This window comes from Humulus lupulus, chromosome 2, assembly GCF_963169125.1.
Source record: "Humulus lupulus chromosome 2, drHumLupu1.1, whole genome shotgun sequence".
Classification (NCBI taxonomy): domain Eukaryota; kingdom Viridiplantae; phylum Streptophyta; class Magnoliopsida; order Rosales; family Cannabaceae; genus Humulus; species Humulus lupulus.
Window position 1 is genome coordinate 136,875,342 of NC_084794.1, and position 21,907 is coordinate 136,897,248.

General features: G+C 32.2%; 3 protein-coding genes and 1 non-coding gene across 13 annotated transcripts; 1 reads left to right on the forward strand and 3 right to left on the reverse strand.

The window, feature by feature from the left end:
• Positions 1-1,902: 1,902 nt before the first annotated feature.
• LOC133818549 (uncharacterized) lies at positions 1,903-4,417 on the forward strand. 4 transcript variants are annotated; one of them, XM_062251470.1, is made up of 5 exons: positions 1,903-2,387; positions 2,874-3,073; positions 3,624-3,731; positions 3,830-3,925; positions 4,025-4,417. In XM_062251470.1, the coding sequence occupies exons 1-5, from the start codon at positions 2,162-2,164 to the stop codon at positions 4,103-4,105; spliced, it is 711 nt and encodes a 236-aa protein (XP_062107454.1). In that variant the 5' UTR covers positions 1,903-2,161; the 3' UTR covers positions 4,106-4,417. The 4 variants fall into 4 exon arrangements, with proteins under 4 accessions (XP_062107454.1, XP_062107453.1, XP_062107457.1 ...); XM_062251469.1 differs by having other exon boundaries at positions 1,905-2,387; positions 3,624-3,749; XM_062251473.1 differs by having other exon boundaries at positions 1,905-2,387; positions 3,830-3,904.
• A 2,032-nt stretch (positions 4,418-6,449) lies between these two features.
• Positions 6,450-9,898, reverse strand: LOC133818550 (histone chaperone ASF1B-like). Its single transcript, XM_062251474.1, has 3 exons — positions 9,536-9,898; positions 7,332-7,447; positions 6,450-7,235 (listed from the first exon to the last, which is right to left on the reverse strand). The coding sequence occupies exons 1-3, from the start codon at positions 9,642-9,644 to the stop codon at positions 6,867-6,869; spliced, it is 594 nt and encodes a 197-aa protein (XP_062107458.1). The 5' UTR covers positions 9,645-9,898; the 3' UTR covers positions 6,450-6,866.
• Positions 9,899-11,603: 1,705 nt separating this feature from the next.
• On the reverse strand, positions 11,604-21,793 carry LOC133818551 (DNA ligase 6-like). Of its 7 annotated transcripts, none has more exons than XM_062251476.1 (19): positions 19,329-21,793; positions 19,101-19,218; positions 18,900-18,981; positions 18,425-18,527; positions 18,243-18,339; positions 17,515-17,617; positions 17,263-17,370; positions 17,051-17,098; positions 16,509-16,606; positions 16,352-16,417; positions 15,507-15,666; positions 15,136-15,243; positions 14,743-14,792; positions 14,068-14,102; positions 13,892-13,953; positions 13,651-13,812; positions 13,485-13,573; positions 12,953-13,052; positions 11,604-12,136 (listed from the first exon to the last, which is right to left on the reverse strand). In XM_062251476.1, exons 1-19 carry the CDS (start codon positions 21,712-21,714, stop codon positions 11,828-11,830), a joined length of 4,284 nt encoding a protein of 1,427 aa, XP_062107460.1. In that variant the 5' UTR covers positions 21,715-21,793; the 3' UTR covers positions 11,604-11,827. The 7 variants fall into 7 exon arrangements, with proteins under 7 accessions (XP_062107460.1, XP_062107459.1, XP_062107461.1 ...); XM_062251475.1 differs by having other exon boundaries at positions 12,938-13,052; XM_062251478.1 differs by having other exon boundaries at positions 12,011-12,136; positions 12,953-13,060.
• LOC133820447 (5S ribosomal RNA) lies at positions 12,651-12,769 on the reverse strand. The gene has a single exon (XR_009886856.1). It is a non-coding gene; the product is annotated as a 5S ribosomal RNA (ribosomal RNA).
• Positions 21,794-21,907: the final 114 nt, after the last annotated feature.

The window sequence follows — 21,907 nt, forward strand, 5'->3', positions numbered from 1 at the left end:
GCCGGGTATAAATTCCCGCTTTGACTTTTCTGCTAACCCGCTCATTCTAGGATCGTCTCAAGTCACATATCACAGATATCAACACAGTCATGCCCAAAATGGCCAAATTACAATTATGCTCTTTCTAAGACAATCAGGTCTACATGCATACTAATACACATAGTCATGCATCTCAAATAGTCAAATAGTCATATAACATGCATTAAATCATAATCATGCATTTAACTCATTAAAGTCACACACGAAAATCCCATTATGCCCTCCAGGCACACTAATCAAGGCCCTTAAGCCTTATTAGTGAATTTGGGTCGTTACAGACACCTAACCAAGAAGTCATAAAATCAAGTTAGGATCTGAAAGGAAAATGGAAGAAAATAAAAGAACTATGATGGATTAAACCTGAGGATAAGAATACCTAGAATGGACTATGACTTTGATCTACACCTCGATACCAAAATAACACTCTATCTTGCTTCCCAAGTGTTTAGAAAAGCTTAGATTGGAAAAGCTTTTAAATCCCAAACCCTAGTGTTTTCTCTCTAGAATAACTTAACAACTTGGAGCTTCTGAAGAATGCTTGAATGATGTATGAAATGGCTGAGTACTAGGCCATATTTGTAGAGTTCAATGAGTGAAACCAACCCCCTTTAAAATGAATAAATAAATTAATATAAATTGAAAATATTTGAATTTTCATTTCAACAGGCATCCATAACTCGGTCAAAAATGTTCAAGAGCAAGTCCAAGTGGTTGAGGGTTGTTTCTAGCTCGAATTCCACGAAGTTTCAAAAACCAACCCAAGGGCCGATATATTGCCCTACCCTAGGCGATATATCACCTATGCCTATGCCCCAAGCCTTCGTGGTTTCGCTTGTGCGAAGTCGACGTGTTTTTCGTATCTTCCGTGGCGACATATCGGCCCCTATAAATGCGATATATCGGCATACGATGATATTTTAAACACGTTTTTGCACTCTTTCAGCATATTTGAAGTTTGTTAAAAAAAATTTGACTGAATAAAACGTGATCCTAACAACTGTTGGAATGTTCTAAACCTTCTAGATTCATCCATTATTAATTTATTCATCTAAAATCATTAAATAAACATGCTTGTGACAAGTGTCACGTTCTTATTAATTCTATCTAAACTTTATGTTATAATAAATAATATTTCTACGACCAGCTATATTAATCAAACCTTATGTTATAATTAATATTTCTAAACTATAGGTTAAACTTATAAAATCTATAACTATTTCTATGAGTTTCCAATTAAATCATGGCTTGAACCAATATCCACGAAAACTAAACTACTACAAGATACTACTAGCTACTACTACTATCTAGCTAAGAAAAATTCTGAGACGCTACAAGTAGCTTAGCTTCAGTCTTCGACAATGGTTGGGTGAGTGGCTTAGCTTTGTTTTCGGCAATGATGTTGGTCGAAGCAAAGACCCAACCGTGAGCAATGACTATGAGAGACAACTCTGATTTATCACGTTTTAGGAGAGGAGATGAAAAGTAAAAATTAGGGTTTACCAAGGTAAGGGCATATATGGAATTTTAATATACTAATTTGTTGTATAAGACCATTTGTTGATTTTTTTTTAAACAAGAACATTTATTTGAATAAGGGAAATTGGTGAAAATAGCCTTTTTTTTTTTAGTGGTTTTGCACTCTGGCCTACTTTTGATAATTTTTTGCAAAATGGCATCTGTCTAAAATTCGACTAGTTGTCTAAATTTTTCGACCAGCTATCTAAATTTTTGACTGTCTAAATTATGAGAGATTGTTTTGTAAATAATTATTAAAATTAGATTAGAGTGTAAAATAATTTGAAAAAATAAGCGATTTTGCCATGTAGCGCTTTAAATAATGGCTGTTTTATAGACTAATTTGCTAGTTGCCCCTTTCTCAAAACACAGTTGGGCTAGAGAAAGAGAGAGAGAGCCCATTCAATCTTGAAAGGACCCGCGCCCATCCAACCCTTCCTCTCTCACTCATCCCTACTACTGTCTCTCTTCTCTATTCTCTCTCCGGCCGCCGCTGCTCTACATTGCTTTTCTCTGTAAACGCTGTCCTCCATTGCAGAAGGGTTCCGTGGAGAGTTTTCAATTTCAGTATAAACGAATATTACATAATATATCATATAACAGAAAGATGATAAAGCGTCGATTCTACAAGATGGATCACGGCGACAAAAACGACGAGGTCACCGACGACTCTTCTTCGTCTTCGGACTCGGAAGTGGAGGCAGAATCTCAAAGCGAGGATGATGGAGTTTCTGCTGAGCAGCTCAAAGGGGAGGATGCTGAAGCTTGCTCTACCTCTTCTGGATACGAAACTGAGGATAGCTCCGGCAATGAACTTGGTATCGACTCCTCAGGTAACCTTTGCTTGACGCTCTTCTGAAATTTTCTCTTCTTATTCTGGAGTCTGTAATGATCTTGTTTACTATGAATTTCTTGTGTGAAATTTCCAAAAGCAAATTTAGGTGAATGATAAGTATGGTTATGTAAAATGGCCACTACACATAGTCGTATGATCCTAAAACTGCTACAAGACTTGGGTTTATAGTCTCTTTTAAAAACTGCTCTGTTAATTGCGTAGTGAGCAAGAAGAGGGACAGAATCTTTTGTCTTAGCTTTTAAGTTGTCGAAAACTTGTAACTGGAAACGTAGATGAGAAAGAAAAAAGGTGTGGTTTTGAGCAATGGGTGTTAAAGTAGTTACGAAATGGGAACTCGTTGAGAGCATTTCTCACGACTGTTTTTGTGCAATCTGTTCCTTAAGCAATTAGTGGCCTCTGAAAAATGGGGGCTTGACGTGCAAAGTAACTAAAACTATGTTTATTTTCCATATCATTTTGTTAGGTCTACCAATAGATGAAGAGGATTCTGATTCTGGAAATGAAAGACCAATTCATATTGACAGTCAGCTGTCAGACAAGGAGTTGGATTTGGTAGGTTTTCCAGGGTGTGTTTTGAAGTGCAAATCGGTTTTTAAGTGCAAGATATGCCCAAAAATAGTCTGTTTGAATGAGGAGACATTGAAGGCTCATTTGAAGTCCAAGGTAAGATGTTAATAAGCATGAGAAATCCTACCCTCTTGTATTTTACGGTTTACAATAATGCTCAACTATTTTGTCTTCTCCTTTTATTTTCTTTTCAAGTCTCTTCTTTTGCTCCTCATTTGTGTTTATGCTTTATGCTAACAATAAAGCATTATATTCTATGAGATTTAAGGCTCAATTCATTATTGGGAACTACCACCAGGCATTTTACTAAAGTTTACTCGTTGGCTCCCAAAGTTTCAGCGAGAATAACATCTACTTCTATATTTACTGTTTGTAGCAGGAGAAAAACAGAAGTTCCTTCTTAAGATTTGGCCTGTCCTTTAAGGCTATGTAAATTAATAGATCTGTTAGAAAGTAGAGGGTTAAAACTTAAAACTAATACAATACTGAATTCGTTTGTTTATAGTTAATCAATTTGATAATTTATATTTCACTGTTGGAAAATGAAAATCCATGTATTAATAAAAGTGGAAGGAATAGCTTTTGAAAATTTGAAATTTGATCTGAGATAAGGTGATTCCTAACTTTCAACTTGTTATTATTGCAGAGACATTCCCGCTCGGAGAAATTACTGACTGAAGGAAGGCTGAAGAGTATGCTCAACAGTGATGGGGAAATTGACAATGAAGACATACCTGCAAAGCAGCATGATGAAGTTGCACCTCCTTCACAGGTTTTTGTTTGACATACTGAATTTGTGAGATGCGATGTTTAATAACCAAGGAAATACCCATCTTTGTTATTTTGATTCAGGATAAACCAAAGAGGGAAAAAAGAGGTAGGCAGAGACAACATCGTCGATTACAGAACAAGAGGTCAAAACAGAAAGTAATAAAACACAGGAAATGGGTAGTTTTTATTTTATTATTAATATTATTATTATTTTTGTATGTATGTGGGGTTTTTTTTTAAGGTCTCATGGTAGTTGAATTCCTTGGTATTATGCAGAAAACGGAACCTGATTCTAGTAACCCAAAAGCTAAGCCAACAAGAGAGAAGCCGGCCAAGAAGAGTAAACATGACAAATGAAGAGTGTTATTTGGCTGCTAAACAAGAATATGCATACTGTGAGAAATGGTATGGAAACACGACATCCTCTTTTAGTTTCGTTGGTTGGAGTAGTAATGTGGTGAAGTGTCGATCTGAAACTACTTTTTCTTTATGTTTTGCTGTTTTCAAAGTTGTGTGCCCTCTTCTTCTCTCTTCAGATGAATGTCGATTCATTCTGTTGTAGTTTTCTATTTTTGCTGTCTACTGTTCTCTGAGCAATAGCAATTTTGTCATTTAATTCTAATTTTTTGTTTTTGCTATTTACTATAATGCATACATTATTATGACTAATTCTGTATGGAAATTGGAAAACCATTCGTATAAATATATATACACACGTGGTGAAATAAACATGCAAATGTAATTTTGTTTAAAAAATATATTAATTTATTTTTATTATGTTTTTTTATTGTCATATAAATTTTAAATAAGTAAATAATATAATATATTATAAAAAAAATGTCATAAACATATTTAAAAAATTAAAAAAATTAAACTAAAATATTGTTTATAGTTCTTTTAAAAAATAAATAATATGATTATTTCTTAAATTACAAATTTTCCTACTTATCTCTATTCAAGATACAAGATATTCAGCTATGATATTTTGAAGTAGTTTGCTTTTTACAAAAGATGAATATTATTCTACTACTTTTTATACGAGTGATTAGTCTAACGTATTTTAATTGGTTTTAAAGTTATATTTCGACTCCATTAATGATAAGGAAAAAGAAATGGTTATTCTAAAAATGCTTTACATTTAATCTTTTATATATACTAAGCTGTAAGTAATCACATTAGTTTAGTTTTATTTAAAAAAAAATATTAAATATATTTATTAAGATTTTATGATTGTTACATAAATTTTAAATAAATAAATAATATTATATTTATAAAAGAATTACATAAACATATCAAAAGAAATATTAAACCTAAACATTGTTTATGATTTTTTTGTTTAAATATATATATATATATATGATACATTTTAGATCATAAAGTACAATATTTTATGTATAAAACATTCATGATATCATTCAAATAACTCATTTATAATTAAAGAAGAATTTTGTTTGTTTTTTTATAAAAGATAATTGTTATTCTAATTTCTCATGTAATTACAGTCATATTATTTGTATATACACGACACTTATATATAATGTATTTATAATGTTTGTTGTGCATTTAATAGGAATATATATTTTGTTAAGTTACATTAACTAATAAAAAAATTATTTTCTTTATAAATATAAATAATAAATTTTTTAATAAAAAATAAGATTATGTATTATTATAATAATGATATTTTATAATATTTGAATTTATATTAATATAATTATAAAATATCTAGGTTTGTATTAAGTATTATTATAATAATAGTATTTTATAATATTTGAATTTTTATTAATAAATATCTACTTTTAATAACTTTTAAAAGTATATTCCGTTAAATATTTGTAATATTTTGTTAAAATTGACAACAACAAAAAAACCATCAAAACCAAAAAGTTTATTTATCTACACATTTTTTATATAGAAAAGATATATAAATTATTATAGTGTAAATGGCTTGTATTTCATAATGTGAAAGTTATAATAATATAACATTTAGAAAGTATTGAATCCAGGTATAATTATAGTGATAGTATCCACATATATACACGTGTACAATTATACTCGCATAACTTACATAAAATTTTGGGTAGTGATTGTTTTTAATCATTAATTATATGTATTTTTAGTATTTTTGATACATGGATAAGTTGTAACTCTATTTTTTTGTACATGACTGTATATAATGTAGTTACAGTGGTCCTCCCTCAAAGATTTAGAAAATTCCAGATAATTTGGAATGTTAAAATTATGATTCAAATAATTTGTTGCACGCACGTATAAATATTAAAATAAGCACGCACGCAACAAACTGTTTGAATCTTGATTTCGACATTTTAAATTATTCAGAATTTTTTTAAAATTTAGAAGAGAACCATATAACTACGTTACATACGGAAAATACTAAAAATGCTTATAGATAATAATTAAAAACAATAATAGTACCCTTCATATAATATATAATAGATTTAAAGTTTGTGACCAAATTCACTCCCAACAAAAACGAATAAAGACCTGAGTATGTGAAGGCATTGTGATTAATCACGGCTTATAATATTCAACTATAAAATAGTTACCATTATTTTCAGAACCTAAAAATAAGATTTTCCAAATCTTTTGTTGCAAGTTTTAAATAACCCTTTTATTAGCAATTTAAGATCAAATAGAAAAATCGTCATGAATAGGTTTGAGCTCTTTCACACTGATGTAATAGAGAAAAATAGGTTCAATTATGTTTCGATTCGGAAGAAGTTAACTGCTAAGAACACAAAATATATGAGAAAGCCACTAAACCAAGACTAGTCAGTCCACAAGGCTATGTAATAAATACACAAAAAGGTAAAAAAAAATCAGCATGAGCATGCCCCATGACTATATATTTTGGTAGTTCTGTTGATAAAATAACTAAATAAGGAATTCTAACAAGGGCTCAAATAACAAAGTTACCAAATCATGATGAATTCAATCAATTTCAAGTGTGAGTAAACAACCTCGGACCCTAAAACGTGCTAAATTATTGCCAATGTTCTTCCTCTGAAACTTTTGATTAAGGGGTGGAGAAATAGAAAGGCATGATATATGTACCTTGGAGAGAAATTGAAGGTCAGAAGAACTAAATTATTCTATTCTAATCATCCAAACTCTTAGACCCCTGATCCTCTAAATGATGTGCAGGTGAAAATGCTGTTTCTCCAATTCCATCAGCACCAGCCGCATGATCAGTTGGTAGGGGTTGCTCTCCACTCTCACTGTTCTCTGGATGGAAGTTGATGGGAAACTTTGTGACCCTAGGTTTGTCGCATAAAATATTCCTCTGTATCTTATCAATTAAGACTTTTGCGGGAGGTTCTTCTCTCAACTGTTCATCAGCATAATCATTGTTCACATAGTATCCAACTCGAACAAATTCCTGGCCAAGATAGGAGCCGGTGAGCAGAAGTACCGTCACACCAATTATGTCTTCTTCCCGAATCTTGGATGGGTCTGGAGGGTCTGCCTGCAAAATTTCCCAACAAATTATACTTAGCCATATCATATGCCAACCACACGTGATTCAAACAATAAGAAATCTTACAAGATAGTTGCAAATTACCTGTAATACAAAACGATAATTTCCAACATTCACAGGCCCAACAAGAACGCTCTCCAACAATTGGTCATAAGTCTCATCCTCAGCTGATCCTACGTATATAAGCTTCCATTCCAAATCTGTAACACGATGACAAAACATACTCTTATTGTTGCAAGTAAAAAGGAAAGAATTTTAGGTTCATAATTCCAATAAGCAGCTACAACAGGATCAACCATAGGCAACAGATAAAATGTCAAACAAAACAGTTATTAATTTGACTCTTTTGGTTGTTCAAGATGCAGATCAACACATAATCACCAAAATCATTCTCATAAAAGAAAATTAAAACTATCATGTTGGGATCCTTCAAAGTTGGTCAGAGAACTACCTATCTAACATGCATGTATAGATGTAGTATATTCAAAAGAAAACAGTTCACTTTCCATTCTGTGTGATCAAGTGATCCAGTTCAGACCAGGCACCTAAATCTATGAATTGAAAATTCTAGATTCTAGTAAAATTACATTGCAGGAACAAATATATTTGAAATTTCAAATTAATAAATTATTGAAAATCAGCAGCTACAAGTAACTTCGTACTAGTTCAAAAGTCATCTAAATAGTTATGTACACCACGATGCCATAGGATGAATCAATCAAAGTGAAAAAAAAAAAAAAAGAAGCTCAACTACAACAAAGATTACAATTAAGTTGGACACAACACAGTGAGGGGAAGATCAAATCTTCCTTCCACAGCAAGAACGGACCGAATTTTTTTCTTTAAAAATATGCAGAAAAGAAAAGGTACTAAAAAAGTACGAAATATGATATGACAATAATCCCAACCATAGATTTGTAAGACAAGAACAGCTGGATCCTATCTCAAGGAAACTTATCATTACATTTATTTAGTTGAACAAGTTTTCAACTGCATCATTAATACTCAATTGATACTTGGAAGTAGATAAAAAAGAAAAAAAATGCAAGCACTTTCAGTTGGCAGAACTGGGCATAGCTCAGAATCTCGCATAAAGAACAACAGAGTGAAGTCCAGATCCATAATGGTGCTGATTGCATTCAAGATTGTGCAACTAATTTATACAACGGACAATATGGTAATCATTTCACATATAAAGAAAAACATGATATCAGCAAGATTAGTATGGATGAGTCTCCATGATAAAACCCTCAATGTTTTAATTTTAACAATACCATCTTGAGTTACCTGAACTGGCAAAACAAGGAAATATTGCAATCACTATTAGAAACTAAATGCATTAAAGAGGACCAAGTAAATAGAAGGAACAGAAAGAGAAACCCATGAGCAGAAAAAAGTTATTTATGGATGATACCATTTTAATATCTTCCAAAATCTCACTAGTCTGAAAATATGTTAGAATTAATATTTGGACGCTCTCGTATTTTCTTCATTGAGATGGCAAACAGATGAAATATTACGCATCTTTGAACAGCGAGAGTTCAACAATTGTATTTTGATCACCGGTACGATTGTAGAGCTACAGATAATATATAAGCAAATATCAAGAGAAAACTCTTGAAGAGTAAGGTTTTATTTTCATTTCCCATGCAATTTTTTTTTAATGTTAGGCGAAGGAAAAAAGGAAATAGAGAAAGATGTTAGAAGTACTTTTATAGCAGTTGATTTCCTTGAAAACAGAATTAATCCTTTTATAAATTGATCAAAAATCACTCAACCCAATTTCAGTCTATATATTAGATAAATACACGAGATATTTAATATAATATCATATCTTCAGAACAAAAATTTTCAGAAGTCTCCATTAATTATCACAGTTGACATTAAAAAATATAAAAAAAGACAATTGATATCTTCCTTTTTATATGTTTCTCTTAATACAGACGTACATACAGGTTACAAGACATACATGTACTAAAATAAAACACGTATATTTTGATTTTCACATTGAAATAAAGTTAATTTCTTAAAGACCACATTAGGAGGGCAAACAAATCAATCAAGATGCAAACCCTAATCCCTCTAACGCCACTGAGAATTGAAAAATAAAACAGAAACAGAAAAGATTAATCCAAACAGTACTAAATGAGAAATAAAATGAATGGACTGAAATGCAATTGATTTCTTCTAATTTTGATACAACAAAATAAGCAAATTTTAACTGAAATTCATTCAAATTCTCAAAAATACCAAGAAATGATGAGAATAAAAAGGAGAAGGGATGATACCGTCTTTAAGAGGAGTCAAACACTCGTAAGAGATCTCAAACTGTAAAGGATTCAGAAAGGAGGAAGGATTGTCAAGAACGGTGACGTTTGTAATGCCGACAGCACTCATTGTTTGGAAATTGAGGAACAAGTGAATTTTTTTGAAGTTGCACAGAGTTGTGGCTTGCCTCCGATTCTAACCCTAACTTCCACAAACTTCATCAGAACAACCTTCCTTCAACCCAACTCAAACCAGAGTTTTCAGAAACTACTTTTTTTTTTAATAATAATTATTATTATTATTGTTCCTTTCTACTTCTAAAAAAATTTGAATTTTACTCTTTATTTAGAGGAAATTTTGTGAATCTGTTATCTGGGTAAATGAATTGCTGTGATGCCAGCTTTCTATCTATTTATTGTTATTATTATTATTTTACTTTTTAAAAACCTTTTATTTTTATTTAATTAAGTTATTTTTTGGGAAAGCAGAAAGTAAAAAAAAAAAAGGAGAATTTAAATTTGGGTAACCGAGCACCGGGGATTGCATGTCGGGACACCGGCATTAGCCGGTGTCAAAATTTGGCGGGAGATTTGGAGAAGTACAAAAAAAAACGGTCACCAGTGTCGTGTCATGTATATATATAATATATACACAGAACTCGTCCTGATGATGTACTTCTTAATATGCATTCTTGACCAGTAGCAACTTTTCACTCAAGATAGAATATTTTATGCAAATTTTGGGGAATTTTCTTCATGAATATTATTAAAATAACCTATTTTAAACCAGATAAATTATAAATACACTCGAAATTAATACATCTTACTTTATAAATTTAAAAATATTTATTTATAATTACATATATTATATTTTCTATACTAGGTCTTAAACCAATTTTATATATAAAAAAATAAAACAAAATTGTACAACTCACTTGTTAAAATTTGAGAAATAATGCTTTTTAAATGACATATTTAAAATTTTCATGATAAAACAAATAATTAAATATAAAAAAATACTTAGCTATAATCTTAAATATAAATTTATGAAAAAGTAATTAAGAAATACAAAATAAATTTACTTTTATATTATATTAGTCTTCACAATGAGAAAATGTTATTTGTGTATTATTCTAACACTATATATATAATTTGAAAATATTTGAAAACTTTAATTGGATAGAATAAAATTAAGTTTTAATTTTATTTTAATTGGGATATACTTACTAGCTTCTAAAATTTTATACATGGAATTAAAGCTTTAAAATAATATATTTTAGTACTTTTATTAGAAAGAAATATGTAATAATAAAATTAAAAATGGAGAGCCTTTATATTATTTTGGTTTGTAAAGTAACTAAAAAAATGTCTGTTGGCACACCCCTTTTTTTTTTCTTCTTTTCACCCTTTTAATTATTTAACCATTATGAACTATATTATTTCAATAATTTAACATAAATGTCTTCATTAAAAATCTTAAAAATAAAAATTCATATTATAGATGTATAGCACACTTCTCCCAAACACATGCAATACATTGTTTGCATATCAATTAGATTATCATTCTTTAAAAAAAATTTACATTAACTTTTAGAAGCATAGAAATTTAACATTGTGATTTTAATTTTGATTCTAATGAGATAATTTTAGTTAATTTTAAATTAGTTTTGTTTATATATATTTTCTTATTTTAAGGTTAAAATTTGCAATTAAGCTTTTTTTTTCTTAGAGTGCCAAAGATATTATGTATATAAATGAAATTTTTTGTACTAAAATAATGAAAATAGATTTTAAATTTTTTATGAAAAAAAATGTGGAGAATAAAGGTAGGTGTATATAAATCCCACCCAAATAAGTATAGGGTGATATGTTTAATTTTTCATAGAGGTAAAAGGATATATTCATATAATTTCCTAATACACTTTATTTTCTAGTTTTTTGTTTACACTTTTTTAATAATAGATACGCTCTTATTTGATATGTGGATTTCAATAACCACTTCTAATATTATTAAAATATTATTTACTCTAATGAATTCTACGTGAAAGTGTAAAATAGTGTACAAAATAGAGTGTAGCCAGCACACCTCTATCCTAAATACACTTTATTTGAAGCTTAGTGTGAAACAAAGCTCGTAGCTATATACATTTACAAACTTACAAAAAGGCAAAAATGCATTCATTTCAAACCCCCATATACCTGCGCATTTCAAAATTTTGAACTAATCAACCTTTATGCCGTATATAAAGTTTTAAACTTCTAACTAATAAAATCATCTTAATTACAACATCAGTAAAAATAAATAAAGACAACTTAATCTTCAGGCATGACATCCATTTTCCGAGTCTGAGAATGAAACATCTCGGCTATATCTGCAGCTGTGCTACATTCTTCAGGATTTCTGTCAGAAACAGAGCCAATAAATCTCGGAAATCTGATAGAAATGCCACGAGATGGATGAACTAGACCAAAGGCAGCCTCATGAACAGGGGACAAAGTAAAATCAGCACCTCTTATCTCCCACACGAGTTCTGGAGAAAACCACATATCAGGCACCTCAGCAGTTCCATAGTAAGGTGGCTTTTTGGACAAGATCTTTTCCTCAGAAAAGAAACTTTTCATCTGCAACTCAAAAAAATAAAAATAAAAAGTACGCTTTATTTTCATGTCATGATATGGTGTACTTTCCTTCTGATATATCACAAAATTGTATTCGATTGGTCCACAATATTATGTCCTCAGATTGAGAAACAGCATTGTTACAGTTCAACATACTTTAGCTTTAACTGAAAAAAAATAAAACAAACAAGACTCAACAATACATAAATCCTTCCCAAATACTCAAGGTCCTCAAATGGTATCTGCTAATGAGCAGATGATAAACCATAGAACAATAAAAGAAAAGTTTAGTGGACTTTTTTAACCTATCTGTTTCGTCAACAGAAGACACGTATTGATATCATCAGTATGTAGTGTTAACAGACTGCAGGATAATTGTACTTCTCAAGATGGGGGAGGATAAATGTACCCAAGAAACTAAATCACATTGAGTAGCCTCGTATGTGCAGTCAAGTGAAGAAGAAATTAAATTATTTTGTATTTTCTTGAGGATATCTTACCCTTTTAAAAAGTTTTAAGAGTGGAACACGAGGACTTCCAAGGAGGTCAACCATCCTAGTACTACTCTCGCCCAAACACGCTTAGCTGCGGAGTTCTAATGGGATCCGGTGCATTAGTGCTGGTATGATCGCATCCTTGAGGATATCTTATCCTAATTCTCAACCAATTATCTAACTCAATGAATTTATAACAAAAGAAAACTTTTTCTGTTCATACACATGAACTTGTGATACTCCTATGTTTAATGTACAAAGCAAAATTATCCAGATCATTATTATACACGGAAGACTTATGTGCACTTACAACATCCACATTTACCTCTGTGTAGAAGGAATCAGAGAACCCAGACATGACCCGGCAAACGCTCTGAAATTCTCCAGTATCAGGATTGTAACATGCCATGAGAAAAGGACTGTACCTGTAATACTGGATAAGTTTTATTAATCCATGATATCAAAATTTGAGTGGGGGATAGTAGACAGCCAAAAACACTCTTCTCACTACGACTAAAATATTATACATTCTATATTATTATGCCTCCATTTCTCAAGCACTGTAAAACAAGTGCTGCTAACACTGATCAAAACTGTATATCACTGGTAAATATGCAGAAGAAACCCTATGTATACACCATCCGCTTGATATTTTCCTACCACCATTGACTACGTCCGTGGTCTCAAACAATTATCTCTGAATATTTTTTTTTATCCTTTCCTTCTTCATGATTTTTGTCCAAATACAAACTCATACAATAACATACTGCAGATATCAACTAATCATATACAACATTCTACTAAAAAAATGACAACAAAAGACATGCATGGATGGAAGAGCATGGAAATTTCGTTACCATCCTGCCTTTCTTCCATTCCCATGCCAAGCACCAATTGGGACTAAATCAAGTGAGTCATTCAGTCCATCAACATAATCTCTCTTGACCTACAAAAGGATGATAAAATAAAGTGTTTTCCTAAATTAGATAGTTGAGTGATAAAATACTTTTGAACAGCATTAACCTTGAGCCATGTGTCAACACGCTTTGATGGAGAATATCCAGCATCAACATCCAGAGACTTAACCATAATTCCTTCACAAGAGGATAGGAATGCATTTTCAAGAAAATAACTTATCTTTGTTAATGTGCTTTCACTTCTTAAACAAGTATCATCTGGCTCAACCTACAAACAAACAGATTACATAAACAATTACGAAAATAAAAAATATTCTATGGAATAAAAAAAACATTCAAGTACTTACTGTCATTTCATTTGCATATTCAAGATATCCCAACTTTTCACCCAAAAACAAATCCCTCAAGTCTGTAAGTTTGGGTGTCAAAAATGGTAGGGATCAGAAGAGAATATAAATATATGTATACATACACATGCAGTCTTGTAAATAATAATTTCAAAACAGGACATGTGGATGCATACATTTTCGTCTTTGGCGTAATGGAATAGTTAACAACCTGTAAATAGAATTACATTAGCTAAAACAACACTTATTTGAAAATAAACAACTAATTCCTCAACCAAAAACAAAAGGACAACTAAATCATTCTATACCAATGTCCGTAAAATTCAATGACTTAAAATAGATAACTGAGTTTCCTCAAATTGTTTGAAGATCTAACACCCTTATGACTGGAAATCTGTTATGCTTGGCATGACTTATGCTAAATTCAAGCATTTAAATAATTAAGAAAAAACAACTTGATTAAGGCTGTTCTGTAACTAACGAAAAAAAAAATTAGGTAAGACCTAAGTCAGAACAAGTTAACAAGATCCCTTTTTCTATGCCCCCTTGTCCCTTACGTGTGGGCAACACAAGGGTGTAAAAAAGGAAAGTGAGGACTATATTTACTTTACAGTACAGCTTTCACCAGGATTTATTAACCAAACCTAGAAGAATGGGATCATCACTTGTTCATCATTTCAACAGTTTGATGCAGTTAAACATGCGACAAGCCAACTTCAAAGGTAATCTAAATTATGCTTTCGATTCTTTACCATGAAAAATGTTTTATTGATCTAAAATTTAGACACTACACGCATTTGATATGGCATATAATATACATACAATTCAGAAAAAAGTTAAAAGAAAATTACGGTTGTCCATTCGAAAACATGATATCAAAGACAAATACGCAAATGTCGACCTGCAAAGAAAGGTAAAAGCAGGGAGAATCAGAAAGTGAAACCAAAGTAAAGGTGTGTGTGTGTTAAAAATTAAACTCACACACACACCAAATGAATAGTAGACTAGATGTTTAGTACGTATGAAGGGCAACAAAAGAGCGGTAACATCCATAATCCAAGATCCTTTATTTATGAAATCTAATTTTGGTTCAATCATTTCTATGCTTCCACTCCTCACAAAACCACAGCTCATCCTACCAAGTTACACTAAAAACGATTAAAAGAAAAACTAACCTACAAATTCAAGCAGTAAATCATTAAGTTAACTGTGTTACTATAACAAAAATTTGTCACATATGATACCTTTATGCTGTCCAATGTAATTGAGGTATCCTTGCTGCCTCTCCCACGTGAAGATAGTTCTTGAAATGACAAGATTTTGCAGCTATTCTTTCTATCAATTGCGACAATCTAAAACCAGGAAAAAGAAAAAACATACATAGGAATCAATTCTTATATTTTCATTAAAAATAGTAATTAAAAAGTAAACCAGTCTTACTCCAGTCCTAGGCAAAATAAAATAAAATAAAAAATCCAGTGGCCGCACCCATCAAAAGAAGAATAGATAATAATGAATGCAAGTGCAGAATAAATATAAATATATATATACACACGCACATACATATGAAGTACACATATACTCTGTCTGTCTCTGTAGGATCATTAGTTCTTACCTCTGCATCAAGTATGAAGGTAACTGCATCAGGCTTACAAGATTTCATCATTATATCAATAAGATCTGGGAATCTTGAGGTAGATTCATCCCCATTTCGTGAAAACACATGAAAAGATCCATCAGGTAGCTTGTGAATTTGTGCACGTTGACCATCATATCTGATATCACATGCCAATAGATTACTCAACAAGTAATGTGCAGTAACATAAAACTACAAAAGGCAAATAAAAGTGAAAGCGATATAACACTGTACACATACTCGTACAAAAAGGATAATGAAAAAGAAGACCGGTTGAGAATCATGTTTTTATTCTATAAAGATTTCTTTTGTATTTAGTCAGAATAGGACAGCTGTCTTATCTTCTATTTTCTAGGGATTAGGTTTCAATTGAAAACAGATTTGTGTTTTGTCTTTTCTATAATTTTCCTGATTTGCTAAGATTTACTCCTAGCTGTCAACTCTTGTAACCAACCAACCCTTTCTCTATATACCAACCAGCCTACAAATTCAAACGATCTAAAACATATATAATTCCTTAACTAAAAATCTATCTTTAATCATCCAATATATAAAGACTAACAGAAAGTTCAAAAAATCTGCAAGATGATCATTTAAATAAAAACTTCCCTATAGCAGAAATGTTATTCACACAGACAATAATGATAAGAAAATACAAAGAAAACATCTGAAACAAGGTATCAGCATAAGAACTATTTCATTATATTGTCTTGACATCCCTAGATCATGAAGGATTAGTCAAACATCTCAAATAAGTTCTCACAAGCCAACCTAACCCAAAGAAGGAAAACTGAACGCAAAACATATAAGAGAGAAAGACTTACTTGTATTCACAAGTAAAAGCCTTATTTTGAAAGAGCTTCATTGCTTGTGGAACACCGTTGGTGATTCTACCACAGAAAAAGGATTACACAAAAAGACATATATCATAACATGCATTCTAACAAATTTCCACAGAATTAAGGAGAGCAAAGAAAATACTTTGCAAGCATTGGCTTTATAGGTATTCCTGGAATCATTGACATAGTAGATGATGAAAACCCAATTCCATTGTTCATTAGAGAAGGGACAATTAATTCCTGTCAATCACAAGGTAGAAATTATATCTGAGGAAACTGCTTCTAGTGAAACAGACAGTTTCTAGTTAACTATAATACGTCAAAATTATATTTTTAAAAAGGCACTTCCAACATGGAATGCCCAGAAAGGAAATACATATAATGACAATCATGAGAAATTAAAGGACTCAAATTGTTGTAATAAATTCAAAGGTTCAAAATTAGGACTATATGCCAATATACATTATTATTATTTTTTTTTTTTAAAAACAACTTAATATTAGGAAGTTAACATCGTGTATTATAATACCAAATGAAAAAAGTTTTGCTAAACGGGATACATATTAGTAGAGCATACAAATAAAAGAGCAGGCCTTTTTTATGTGTCACATAGATGGTAAATCTGAAGAAAGTCTAATAACAATAGACCAGGAAATGTGGGGAAAACTAGAAAGTAGTACTTACCAAACTAGGAACCACATTGTATGCTTCAACAACAGCTCCTGAAAAGCTCTAGATTAACAGAAATATAGCATAAGAAACGCAAAAAAAAATACAATAACTAAACAATTCCAAAAGCTAAGTATGCCTACAAATCTGAAATATCCTTCTATACAGACAATTCACAAAACAGTTAAGAGACTAAATCAAAATATTCATAAAGAAATAAATAGAACCTGAAGCTCATCCTTTGAGCTTTCATGGGGAGAAGAATTCATAACAACTGCTTGAGCTAGTGCAGGGAGGACAGTCCTCATCATAGCTCCAATGCGTAAATTTTTAATCTATAATAGCATAACATATATAACGTCTTCAGTTCAATGTTTTATTTAAAAAGTATACAGCCCAATGAACGAAAAAATGGAGATAATTGAAGGATGCCTATGTGATCCAACATTTAAAAACAAAGGGCTCTGCGTGAATATTACCAAAGTTCTAACTAGAAACTTCATCTCCTTCTCTCTACAAGACCGCATGAGATTCAAAATAAGGTTTTTCTTCCTTGATGTACTTCCACTGCCTGTTTGTACACTGATGAACAATTACATAAATAAACTAAAAAATGACTAGTTGATTGAATAGTTTATGTCCATTTATATTAACCATATAACCAACCAGAAAAATGAACATCGTAACCTTATTTAGAAATTATAATATATAATAAAATGGTCCAAGACACCTCAGGTGAATAACCTAGAGACACCATCAAACAAGTCTTATAATGATTTATAGTCTAAACTATAAACGAAAAATTTCCAAGAAAGAATATCAAAGATTGCAAGTTAATTAAGTCTAAAAAAAATATAAAGAAAGAAAATATTGTGCTACAAAGACAACAATAATCTCATTATGAGTTCTTTCTCCATAAAACTAAAAATACATTTTAACATGCAGTGTTTGGTATAAATTACAATTTTAGTTTCCCTTTGGTTATTTGATGTAAAAGATTTTAAGGATGTTATGTTCTCTGATCTTGTAAGGGATATGGAGCCTTTTGTTGCAACTAGTAATTTTGTTTTCTTTTGGTTTTTCTTTAGTTTCCCCATCCAACCTTATACTTATTGTATTTTCAATCATTAATACGAGTGTAATTTCTGTATTATAATAATAATAATTTTTTAAAAAAAAAATTAAACCCAGGTTGGTGTATCCCTACCTTATCTTTTGTAAAGTAGAAAATAAGTCTTTTATCAGAAGTGGCGAAGGTGGAGCAAGTAATGTCTGTGTTTGACGGCATGCTTGAGCAACATCACCTTTCAGAATAATAGAATATTTCATATGAAGTACATAATGTTAACAATAAAAAAGATATATATTTGAACAGTGAGAAATTCCTACCTAGATCACCCAAGTCATTGTACATCTCCCTTAATTTTGACCGACTTGTCCCACATGCCTCTTCCAGTGCTGATGTTACCAAGCCACCTCCAATATTTAGCTCCTGTACAATTGTTATGAATCACGATTTTTCACTTTTCACATTACAGGAAAGGGCATTATACAGAACAATTTTCTTGATGACACCTTGCCCCCATTATACTATGTTTCGTATTGCAGCTATTAGTAGAACTAGTTAGCTTAGAGCATTCAGAAGAAAGAAGAACATGATAATATGACACAACACTTGTAAGACATAAAAGACAATGTAAGACTGACACATTACATATCAACAACGTTTTAATTGATATATTTAGATGAAAATATACATCCTGCCTAATTTGGATTTGCAAGCAACAATTCATTAAAAGTAGATTTTTTTTAATCTTTTGATATGAAATAGTGTAGAGAATTAATAAAGGAGGAATTGACCAACCTTATTTTCATGGTCAGCAGCAATCTTATTTGTGCATAAATACACTGCAGGCAGCACATCCTCAGGAGACAAGGCCAGCAAACTAAGCAGAAAGAATGATAAAAAGTTTACAAGAGGAAGCTCAATTTAAACTGCGCCAGCATTTACTACAAAAACATTATTAATATGAAGAATCACGCTATACATAGAACATTAAGAAACCTTCTGAACATATTGCAGAGCATAGAAGTAGCCTTTATCTTCCCTTTTTCATTCTCAAGCAAGTCAAAAGTCCGTGCAAGATGTAAATATGGAGCCCGCTGTCCATCCCTCCAGCAAGCTGCACATGAGTGTCCATGTCACCCAGAGTTCTAAGTACAAAGAAAATTAATTATAGCTGTGCCGAAAGTTCTGTAGTTGCAAAATGCTACTCTACAAAGAGACACCAACCATGCTCCACCGGATTGTACTTTTCCGGAGATAGTGATACAGATGTCGTGTCTGCATTGTCCAATAACAATTCCTGTGTTGAATATTCAATTTTTTTCCCCAAATTTTCTGTTGCAAGTTTCTTTTGGCCAGAAGATCTGCTGATAATACTGCACTGGAGCTGTGAATGTCTGCTAGTGTCCAAACCAACTTCACTCCCACCATGTGCACCCTCAGGATTACTGTAGTAAATATCAAGAGCCAGATTAATATCTCCCTTTGTCTTTTCCACGATCATGGCAGCATAACTTCTCAACGATTCATTCATATTTATTATCTTAATAAACTGATCTATCTCTTTCTTGTATTGTTTGGTGTCATCACTAGACAAATTTTCATCTTCAGGGATTTTATCATGCAAGGTTGTATCAGCACCTTGAGAACCATTAGCCAAAACTTTACTAAAGAACTTTGTTATTGTTGGCTGTTTCGATCCACTTGTTTCTGACATAGACTTTAATTTTACCTTCTTGTTTTGCTTATTCTCAATATTATTTTTCCTTTTTCCAGCAGAAGCACCACTAACCAATCCACTTGTTTCTGACTTAGCCTTCAAGTTTACTTTCTTGTTTTGCTTAGTTTCAATAGTCTTCTTCCTCTTTCCAGGTGAAAGTGAAACACCACTTTTAAGTATTTGCCTTATGTTGACAACCTTATAATCTTGAGTTAAAGGAGCCTCAATCTTCCCAGAAGGACTATTATTTTTAATGGTTGTTTGCAAAAGGGGTGTAGAGTCATTTAGCAAGTTGATCTGGGATGTAGAACTAGAAGTTGAACAAGCCCGTGCTTGTTCATGGAATTCTGTCTCATGCTCATAGAAGGTGGAAACTGATTGAACAATGTCCCTACTAGAGGTTGCAATAAGATTCAACATCTGGTCTCGTGTAACCCACAAGGGTAAACAATCACGAAGTTCCTGAAGGGTTTTCTCCACTTCCTCATCACTTAACACCATTATATTTTGTGAATCAGATTCTTGCAGTGGGAGTGACGATTCAAAACCAAAACCTATATCATTATTTTCATCAACTTTCAAAATAGAGGACTCTGTCTTTTTGTCCAGGTGCAGTTCCTTGCTTGGACCATTGTTGGTGTCCTTTCCATCTTTATCACTCACTTCACAATACCCTCGATGAAAACCCTTCAAGAATTCTTGCTTGTTGGCCATTTCATCAACTAATCCTGCAAAATGTTTTTTCATCTTGTTAGCATGCTCTCCATCAAGTTTTTCAACATCCAAGCCAACTGTAGGAATAACACGCTTTGGTTTCAAAAGCCTAACATATTCCCTAAGCTCTTCGTAATTCGAATGCTCACTATATGGTACGAGATGAATATCAAATGAATCTTTCGACCTAACTGAAAATTTGTTGCGCTTCACTTCATATGTCCACCCAGTGGGAACAAATCCAATGGCCTTAGAGTACCCTCTCTCAACCATAATTTCCTTAATTTTAAGAAAATTCGGCCTAAAATATGGCCATGTCTCACCTAACACGTTCCAACCAACAACATGTACATCACTTTCGGATTCATCCTCAGTAAAGATTTCAGTTTCCTCACACCCCAAAACGTGCAAAACAGCCATTTTCTTAGCATCCACGTATATCTTACGATTACATTTACGTGCAATTTCGAGCAAAATCTTCTCTTTCCCGATAACATATGTAGCTACAAGAAATAAAACATCTTTCATGGAACCTTTGCTTTCACTTGCAACCCTTTCTATCACACTAACAATATAATCAATAGACTCTTCTTGCGATGGAAAGACAAATTTCGGGTTACAATAAGTGGTGTCTAAGAAAATAGCATCCGAACCAACAAATTCCCGTAATATAATGTCCGACTTCATTGAATGACAGAAGCGAAAATCTCCAGTATGAACATACCTTTCAAAATTTCCGCTGGGAAAAGGAATCTTAAACAGGAATTGTACAGCACCAGGGCAGTGATTCGCATCAATAAGTACAATCTCACTTCCATCAATTATTACAGATTCACGAAGAGGCAATGCGAAAACAAAAACAGAAGGTACCTTGAGTACTTGAACGAGAAGGCGAGCAGTGGTTTGGGAGCAGAAGATGATGCCCTTAGACCAATTGGGGGAGAGGCCGATGTAGTGATCGGAGTGAAAATGGGAGAGGAAATAGGAGACGGAGTGGTCGCCGGCGTAGCGAAAGGCGTCGACGAGAAAACGAGTCTTGGGAATATGTTTGGATTGTGGGAAAGATGAGGGAAAAGGAGAGAGGGAGAGCGGAGGTGGGGAGGGATGGTGGTGGAAAGACTTTTCGGCGGTGCAAAAGAGGTGGGAAGAGGTGAGAGTTAGGGCTTCGGTGGAAGCCATGGGAGTAGTTACTAAACTGACAGCGAAAGTAAGCCGAGGAAGAGGAAGAAGATCAGATCATATTGAAGGGAGAAAGTAAATGGGCTTATTCTGTAAGTTGACGGTAATTTTATTTGTTTATGGCTTATTTAAACTAAAAATCCTCAACCTATCCCACTTTTTTACATTTAGGGAGCCAACATCAATTTTTTTT